This window comes from Aplysia californica, unplaced genomic scaffold, assembly GCF_000002075.1.
Source record: "Aplysia californica isolate F4 #8 unplaced genomic scaffold, AplCal3.0 scaffold00208, whole genome shotgun sequence".
NCBI lineage: Eukaryota > Metazoa > Mollusca > Gastropoda > Aplysiida > Aplysiidae > Aplysia > Aplysia californica.
This window is the reverse complement of record NW_004797478.1, coordinates 878519-888518: the sequence shown is the minus strand read 5'-3', so window position 1 is coordinate 888518 and position 10000 is coordinate 878519. Positions and strand designations below refer to the sequence as shown.

Below are 10000 nucleotides of genomic sequence, written 5' to 3'. Positions count from 1 at the left end.
AGTCCCGACTGAAGGCTTCGTGTTTGAGGGAAGTTCAGAAGTATGTGTAGGAACTATGTTTCTAGTTGTTAGTGAACTGTTGCCTATCTCATCGGTGGGAGACGTCAGATTAGATGTGGACGTCGTGGTTTCAGCAGCTACATTTGTGAGGTTATCATGTTTTGGCACAGGTTTGAATCTCGATTCTCGATTGCAGGGGTAGCCAGCTTCCGATGTCGAGACTCCTGAGGTCCAATGGGTACATTCGGAGCATGGAGGGTCAGATATGCTCTCTGGGGATATGGAGGAAAGTATGGTTTAATTGTTTTCGTCAATGTTTTATCATTATCATCATTGGTGTTTTTATGCAGTCAAAAAAACGTCGAAATCTATTTATTTATTTTTTTATTTATTTATTTATTCATTTATTTATTTATTTATTTATTTATAAATTGTTTATTTATTGTCACAGTACACTCATTACATAAATGAAAGAGAACCCCCCAACTTACCAGCAGACAGGGTTATATTGTACGAGGCTGCAGATCCGCTACCTAACCACAACTCCCACAGAAAGTACCCGTCATTGGTCGAAAGAAGCACCGCGTGTTCTGATTGGCTGGAATTTGAACCCAGGCACACGGCGATCGGTTGCGATAGTTGATGTGTCGATGACGTCTCAAATCCGAGAACATTGTCTATGAATAAAACGTCTTCGGTTGTGCATCCTTGGTTACATAACAGCTGGGCGGACATTTTGATCTAAAAAATGGAGAAATTGTAAAGAAAAAAAGTATAAACAAGACAAAAATGCTTTTCACTTTCATTGACACATTTTGGGAGATCTGGCGTACAATCGCGTCAGAATCATAGATGCATAATAGGGGGTGCCCACTAGCGAGAGTGGATCGGGTCAGGTCGGGTCTGGTCGTTTTCTGGTGGTTTCAGTGCACACTACATCCCCGCCGCGATTGTAACCAACGATCTGGAAAATAAAGTAGAGAAGTCTGTAACCTTAATGGCTTCCAGAACTCCTTTCCACAGTTCCCTGTTGCAGTGCTCCGGCAGCATGGAATCCCATAAACATAGTTACAATAGTTATATTGATAACTTTCTATTATCAGAGACCGTTCATAAGAAGATAGCTCTTGTTCACTCGGGGAAAAAAGTGTCCGCGGGTGTCCGTGCATTGGTTCAGGTCGTGGTGCAGTCTTGTTTTGAAGCTCTCTTTCATTTCTCCAGAAGAAGAATAGGAATAGCACTGTTTGTTAGTTTCACTTTTATTGTTTTTCACACAAGTAAGGTAACTATGTTCTCAAAGTCTGCACTGTTTCGATGACGGCGCTACCTAATTTTGAGTGTCAACATGGACCCGTGACAAAGCCTTGTTACGATTGGCTGCAAACCACCCGATTGCGCTATTCACAGGCTTAAAAACAAGCGGAATTGTTCTAGTAATTCACCTACCGAGTCGATCGGTTTGTGCCACGATGGCCTCTTTGCGCCCTCAATTTGGCTAGCCCCGCCAACCAGATCAACCCAACCCGACCTTACCCGATCTGACCCGACCCGACCCAATCGTGAATGTGGGCACCCCTCAAACGGGGTGCCCACTATGGCTGGATCTGGCCGATCGCCCGACTCGGTCGCCTGAAACTGAAAACAAACACGTTTGTTTTTGAGGCGACTGAGTCGTGCGATCGGCACTCCGTATAAGACTAACACACATACGTAAACAACAAGTAGCCAACTACTCCTGAGATCTAGCAGAGAAGAAAAAGAAATACTCAGACACACCGTAACATCTTCTTTGATTCCAAGAGTAATGACAATCTTTGGAGCATATCAAGGAAGTCAAGATCAGAGGAGAGGGAAACAGTACCTGGACAATCTACTTCCTCTGTGTATGATAATGATAATAATAATAATAATAATAATAATAATAATAATAATAATAATAATAATAATAATAATAATAATAATAATGATAGCTCGTCCGTCAATATCTGACTGTGGCCAGTTCATGCGCAGTGGAAAATATCTCTCCAGCGAAATAGAGGGTGATAAAAAAACACAAAACTGTACAACTTGTTTTTGTTTAATATTTTCCTCCACACTGAAGCTTTGCGTTTCAAATTTGTGCACTACATTATTTAGGCCTCAAAAGGAATTTGTCTGATATCCACTTTAGATAAATCCACCATATAGTTTTGCTCTACATAGCGCGTAAAAAAACAACCCATTTTCAGCTATGTCCCCATTTTTGTAGCATAACGCACTAGTTTGCATTCGGCCTACCACTAAAAATCCTAACGATTGCGCAATATTGTAAACTACAGCAGTCTAACAGGCCAACAGAAGTTTGCAGATAGATTTTCTCAAGTTTCCTTTGCCTGCTGAGATCATGGTTAAGATCAGGAAAGAGCAGAGAGCTTTTAGTATTGAACATTTCCTCACTAGCAACTCATTTTGTAAGTTTTGAAAAAGGTACGGAAATACTATTAAAGTTCTCTTAAGGACTTCTTTGAAGTCAGGGGTGGAAATGGTCCATCAGTTAGGACCTATAGAGAATCAGAACTAAAAATTCATTGTCAAAACGTCCACTTCAGGCCAAACACACACCGTTCGCACCCCTTTAAACGTAACCAGAGTGCAGAATTCAGTAGATGAGACTCATGAGACGTACGTCTGTCAGTAGACAATGCTTTCAGCAATGACTTTCCTACATCTCAACGACCCGCATTCTCAAGGCATATCTTCATCTACGGCTGTACCAATTTCCCTTTCGCGAAGCTATCAGAGGATAACAACGTGTTCATGATTCCTCGACCGTTTGAAAAACGTGAACATTTCCTCTATGATATTTGGTTCCTTGGCAAATCCCATGTTCACTTTTCAGGTTATATCAACTCCACAAAGGCTGTCTACTAGGGCAACCTCCCCCTCCCCCGTTAATTGTCTCTATAAACAGCTCCATACTGTAAGGTGTACAGTGTGTGTCGCTTTGAGTACTCACGGTTGAGTGGATCCTTGTGTTTGGTAACAACTGAACATTGCGAACGATGCGTTCAAATGTGTCGAGTCCAATGGAGGACATAGAAACCTGGGGTGGCTCGTGGGGCTAAAAAGTGGACGTGCACAATTAAGCTATCGCATGCTGAAGATAGTCATGGCCATAGTAAATGAGACGGTGTATAATTTTAAGATTCGGGTTGATGAGGCAGGACCTCGTGCTTTGATTTTCATTCTTTTTACTTGTCGCTTTAATTTCTAGATCTAAATTTGTTTGTTAGCTAAACATCAATTTCGTTCATCCTGTATTATAAGTGAACATTCAAGTAGTAACTTTCACTACTCCACTACAAAACCACCCAAGGGCACAACTAATAGGACGGTCATGTTCACCTCCCTTAGGTTCACGGTCACAGAGTCACTTAAAATAGTGGCAAGACAGACAATGAACCAATCACAATTCACTTGAGCACTCCGTTGGATTGCTACTGGGCTCACATAATAATATTGGCAAAGAATAGTGTACGGTCTATCGCATTTATTTTTAGACAGCCTACTGTAGGCTATGTTTCGGCACTATTCGGCAGGAGCACATTTGAGATGTGCCGTCTTATTAATACTAATGTACCGCCAAACTCGCTACGAGTGTCGTCATCGTTTGGGTTATCCCCCAAGAGCGATAGGTCAGGTTACACTGTTGAATATCCTATTACGTTTAGCTAAAACGTGTGGACTTTGGCATGACATAGATGTTTTACGGCGCTATAGACACAGAAATGACAGTTATGGTGCCAGTGAGGATCTTGTTTTGATATAATATTTGGCTAGTGTTTGTTTCTGGCTTCTTTTATTTTATGATAGAAGGTGTTTTAAGTAATAGAAAATTACAACATTTTGGGCGGCACTGTACGACCGTGCTCTATGGACGAACCGCGCCAGATAGAAACCTTTGATTCTCGGAATTCCAGAATTTTAGAACAAATTTAACTCTGTTGGAGAAAAGAAATATTGTTTAAAAGTTACAGGAATTGAAGGAATAGATTTTTAAAATGAAAGGACAGAAAAAAACAACTAAACTGAACCAATAATTTAATGACTGTCCCCACAAGATCTTTTAAATTGGCGCATTTTGCATTTATAGGTGGTTTTTATAAAAGCTCTTTCCGTTTCCGAAAACAAGTTTATTCTTTGCGAATTTTAGGTCTAACAAATTCCTTTTCAAGGAATTGTATCACTTCCAAACTACACAATTTTAGTACAATTTTTGTTGCGAGATATTTAGAAAAAAAATGTTGTACCGTTGTTGTTTTTTTTATCTCCCTGTATAAGAATGAGAAGTATTAAAGGTTACGGTGGTTTCTGCTGTGACCGATGAGATCAATTCCGGAAGATAAACGTTTGCCAAGTTTTGAACATTTAAAGGCTCCATTTCAACTTGTGTACTGCCCAGGCAAAGTTGTATCTTTAATACTGCTGTAAGATCATATGTCAAGACGCAAAAGGCCATCACATACATCAATCTACACCAGTGTTATTTAATCCCCAACATCCTACTACTACTACTACTGACACTAAGCATGGTATTGCTCGTCACCCCTGTGTAGTGCCCTATTTTCAAGCTGGGGTTATCGTTTCTGTCCTAAAAGGTCACACCTCATTGCCTACCCTCTTGAATGACAGGTCAACGACAGACGCTTTCCATTACCGAGAGCTTCTGTTCATTAACGTGGTTCAACGGAAAAGTGTACTGTACTTAGTCCTGTTGAAACTTGTGTAAAATCATTCTCCTCAGCAGCCGTAAAAACAGATTCTCACCCGCTGGCCTGGCTGTGCTGACACCAGCAGTCGACAGGGTTGTGACGTCACGTTGGCGGGAGATGACATAGTCCTGGTCTGGTTCTCACTAAGCACTATGAAGGTGGAACAGCTGGGGGCTGACGTCATCACCAGGGGCAACAGAAGCACGACCACGAATGATGTTCAGGTGAGGGTTTGGATATTCAAAAGTAAACACACACACACACACACACACACACACACACACACACACACATACACACACACACACACACAAACAACAAACAAACAAACAAACGAACAAATGAACAAACAAACAAACAAACAATAAAAAAACCCAGCAAGAAAAAAAACAACTCCTGGTTGTAAGCGTTTGACCCACACAGTTTAAGAAGGCGGGCTGATCAGCCTTCGTGGGTCATGGCTAAATCATGCAGTCAAATACGACACAGACACCCTATTAGACAGATGGAGATATTTGATTACCCAGCTACCCTACCCCTCGCCCCTTTTTTCCTGTTGCCCAAACATCAAGAGACCTGGGACTAATGTTTTGCTGCCTGCAACTGTAAACAGATTAACAACAACACTACAAATATCCAAATTTCCCAACATTTTTCTAATAAATAAATAAAATAAATAAGTAAATACATAAGTAAATAAATACATTGAAAAAAAAAAATAAATAAATGGGAGGTTCTTTACCTTGCAGGTCTGTGGTCGAGTTCTCCTGTTGGTAAACGTGCACAGCAACATCTGTGGAGGAAAACAGTACGCTCAAATAATTTACTTTTTTTAAAATTATGTGTTCTGGAACACTGCAAAGGATGAGAGAGATAGATCGAGAGAAGGAGATGGAGAGAGATAGATAGATCGAGAGAGAGAGAGAGAGAGAGAGAGAGAGAGAGAGAAAGGGGGGGGGGTAGACAGACAGACAGACAAAAAAATACACAGACAGACAGAAAGGCAACTAGTTAGAAAGAGAGACAACAAAGGGAGATGAAAAAGAGATCTCGAGAATGGATGGAGAGAGAGAGAGAGAGAGAGAGAGAGAGAGAGAGAGAGAGAGAGAGAGAGAGAGAGAGAGAGAGAGAGTGAGTGAGAAAGAAAGAGAGAAAGAGAGAGAGAGAGACAGAGGGCCAGAGAGAGAGAAGGGGGAAAAAGAAAGAGATGAGAGAGAGAAAGAATGAAAGAGAGAGAGCGAGAGAGAGAGAAAGAGATATGCAGCGTTACAAAAAGCACGTTTAATCACATCACACACATTTTTATTGATCCCAGAAGGGCAATTTAGTTTACAATGGCAAACACACATACAAAAACATATTCCAACAAAAATACATACACATATGCATACAAAAATACCCAAAAGTACACCAATTACCCCCCCCCCCCCTAAAAAAAACACCCCAGAGCAGTGCTACTGACTGAAGTTGTCTTTAGGCCATTCCCAAAGGGGGAATTTTAACTTGTTTTTATGCACAGTAGAATTGTAAACGGGCTGATTTATCAAAGTCATGCTCATACTGTTCCGGAACAACATAGGGACAACTGCTGCTTTTTCTTTCCTCATCCTTTCTTTCGTAATTTTTATTCTATTTCTTTTGTATGTTTGTCACTCTCTTGTGAACTGCTATTTCCGGGGTGCCTTGAAAGTCGAGGCAGACTTTGTGCTGTTGAGGCTAGAGAGGTGAGCAGACTAAATCTGATATTCCGGTTGGACTTCTTTGTTGACATCCTCCTCTTGACACTTATATGTACTTATGCAGTTGCGAACGCCGTAAAGCCTTATTAAAACAAACAAACACCAATTGAGAACAATTTCACAACCATGACATGGATGGTCGTCACTTTGCAACGCCCTGTTTGTTGAGCTTGGATTGTCGTGTCTTGCTCAAGGACACACCCCAGAGACCACCCGTGTCACCGACATTTGTTTGACTTTACTCTTGAGTCTACACGCACTGTTCACTTAGCCACTAGAGCTCCCCCCACCCCTCCCAGCTCTAATTTCAAATTGTAGATGTGATACGCACACTTCTATCAACACAACATAGAACATTTAGTATACCAGAATCGCTTGCTAAATATTTGTAAGTTGTTCTCTTTCTAAACACTCATTCAATGTTCTATTTTATATAATTATTGCTATCATTGTTATTACTGTTATTATTATTTGTATTATTATTATTATTATTATTATTATTATTATTATTATTATTATTATTATTATTATTATTATTATTATTATTATTATTATTATTATTATTATTATTATTATTATTATTATTATTATTATTATTATATCATTGTATTATCATTATTATTATTATTATTATTATTATTATTATTATTATTATTATTGATTTAAAAATACGTCCGTAGTAGAAATAACATAACACTATTAATATAACAATACAGATATGCATTCATTGTAGCCCATCTAATATCTATTTGCACGATCCCTGCAGTTTTGGACTAACCTTTGCTTGTGATTGTGTCCGGATCCCTCCATTCAATATTCAACCCACAGTACAGGCCCTGTTGTTGTTCATGCTGCCGGAGTGAAAGATATCGCCAATGTCAAACATTAACTGTGTGTGTCAGTGAATATTGAATTAATTTTTTTAAACAAAAACAACAAATAAACAAAAACAAACAAAAAACAAACAAAATCAAAACAGAAGCAAAAAAACAACAACAAAACAACAAAGAAAGGCGTAACGTATTCCTTTCATGAAGTCATCGACCAGAATTGCTCAAAATTAGAAAACTCAGGATTTTTTAAAAAACTTTTTTTTGTGGGAAGGTTCATTTTAATTTTGGTTCCTTTTTTTTTGCCTTCTTTAAAAAAAAAAGGAAACAGAGTAGGGCTTATTAATAAGAACACGAATGCAGCAAATGACAACATCACTGAACTGAACGAGCTCCTATAGGCCGTAGACCAGCGCATAATATTATTAGATTCAAATGAAGAGGAATTATAAAAACACACCACAAGACTAAATAGGGAATGTAAACACCTAATCATTAAAAATCTCCATTTCAAAAACAGAAGTTATGAAGGTCAGCAGAAACCCAGAGTCTCTCAACATCCTTGTTGACACAACACAACTCCAACAAGCAGAGGAACTCAAATATTTGGGAAGCGCCTTCACATATATGGACATACAAATAAAATAAGGAACTAAGAAGACAAAAATCAGTGACCTACCAGCTAGCACCCCTACTCATTCACTAACACATCCCAATTAAAGTGAAATCCCAGCTTGTAAAGAGTATCTTCATACCTAAGTTATACGAATCTTAACGTACCATTGTTAAACATGGTCCCTAAATTAAGCACAAGAAAGAAAAATCAATGTGTGCGAAATGAGTGTGTCTCCGCAAAACCACCAATGCCACCTGAAAAGACCTCATAAGAAACGAGACCATACGTCTACAAACCGGAATACCACCAATTATGAATTTCCTTGAGCGTCAAAGAGTCAAGTGGTTCGGACATCTAATCAGATTGCTCCAGAAACAACTTACGGCAAAAGCTACCACACCTGTGAATATCGCTTAAAATCTAGAGGAGACCAAAAAGGAGCTGGATAGATGTGGTTAAAAAGGTCATGGAACAACATAAATAAAGTATCCGATGGGAAATCGTCAGTGTCTGGCATTTTCGAAGGAAATAATTCAATATCAAAGCCGTGCAAGATCAGAGTCACGCACATTTCAGTAATATTTTTATTTGACTTCCAGTTACCAATACCATCCAAAGATTTGATTAGTCTCTCCTCTTCACTGAACTTCAAACCACATTTTTCGTGCCTCAATATGAAGTTTTCAATGATAAGTATGTCCTCGCTACCTGTTTGAGTAGTACAACACAGTCGTAACAGTTACTGTAATAGTAGTAGAAGTAGCAGCAGCAGCAGAAGCAGCAGCAGCAGCAGCAGCAGCAGCAGCAGCAGCAGCAGCAGCAGCAGCAGCAGCAGCAGCAGCAGCAGCAGAAGAAGAAGAAGAAGAAGAAAAAGAAGAAGAAGAAGAAGAAGAAGAAGAAGAAGAAAAAGAAGAAGAAGAAGAAGAAGAAGAAGAAGAAGAAGAAGAAGAAGAAGAAGAAGAAGAAGAAGAAGAAGAAGAAGAAGAAGAAGAAGAAGAAGAAGAAGAAGAAGAAGAAGAAGAAGAAGAAGAAGAAGAAGAAGAAGAAGAAGAAGAAGAATCCACCTTGAATAAAACCATGCAGCAGGCGTCGCTGTAAGTCTTGTTCATGAAGCAGACACGCGCACACTCTATCTCCGACTGCACCTGCACGTCTGTGGCCAGTGTGGGACCAATTCCTGTTCCGACAGAAAAAAAAAGAAACAATATAAACAAAACCGAAGAACCCCCCCCCCCAAAAAAAAACAAAAAAAAAAACAACGATTCGCTTATACATAATCAAATCTGCTCTGACGGCCAGTTGTATAAGACAATCACCTGTACAAACGATCGCTTCCGAAATATCCCTTTCGTATTTTACTTTTCTTTTTTTTTTACCATTTATGACACATTGCAGGACGACCACCTGTCTTTTTCACCAACAATAGATGGACGTCTAATACTCATAAAGTTTCGATTGTACTTCTGTTGTAACCATACAGAGGATTCTACTTGAAAGGTACACGGATAATCATAAAACAGTGGTCAACTGAGAGAAAATACAATCCCCGATTGTATTGGGGGTTTTTTTTGCTATCTGAGCAACCTCACCGAAAACCTGGCACGCAGGTGATCCCACCTCCTTAATTAATAGCAACTATTTCCACTTCTATTCATGATAAGTATGGCTTATTTTAATCAAAATCAAGACAAATACACAACCTTTAAGATTATACAAACAACTCCAAGTGCCCCAAAGAAATTTTATTGCTGAGAGTCTGATTTCACCACGTCGTGGCTCACAACATTAGAATTCTCCACACTATCACGTGATTGACCTGTCAAGCCTGTGCATGCTGTGTGGTTATCTCCGCAGAGCTGTTCATGACGTAACGGGCACGGAGAGAGTGGCCGAGGACGACAGTATTAATTATTATCACCTGTATAAAGTTCAGGTCAAGCGGCATCTTCTCAGCGCAGATGAAGGGGTGTTATAATACCCCCTTTGTTCATGAAGGTCAGAAAAGTGTGTGTGCGTCTGTGTGTGTGTGTGTGTGTGTGTGAGTGTGTGTGTGTGTGTGTGTGT

At 39.5% G+C, this 10000-nt stretch overlaps 1 protein-coding gene across 9 annotated transcripts in view; it reads right to left on the bottom strand.

Moving 5' to 3' along the window:
* LOC101858032 (mucin-3A) overlaps nt 1-10000 on the bottom strand; it is a 22728-nt gene that overhangs the window by 5864 nt on the left and 6864 nt on the right. For 7 of the 9 annotated variants that reach the window (XM_005099298.2, XM_005099288.2, XM_013083063.2 and 4 more), the window contains exons 3-8: nt 9001-9113; nt 7269-7341; nt 5494-5544; nt 4807-4925; nt 492-741; nt 1-272 (exon numbers count right to left, since the gene is read on the bottom strand). The exon at nt 1-272 is cut by the window's left edge. In XM_005099298.2, the coding sequence (XP_005099355.1) occupies nt 1-272; nt 492-741; nt 4807-4925; nt 5494-5544; nt 7269-7341; nt 9001-9113 (878 nt within the window). The remainder of the gene's footprint in view (nt 273-491; nt 742-4806; nt 4926-5493; nt 5545-7268; nt 7342-9000; nt 9114-10000) is intronic. The other 2 variants (XM_005099289.2, XM_005099293.2) reach the window with 2 other exon arrangements.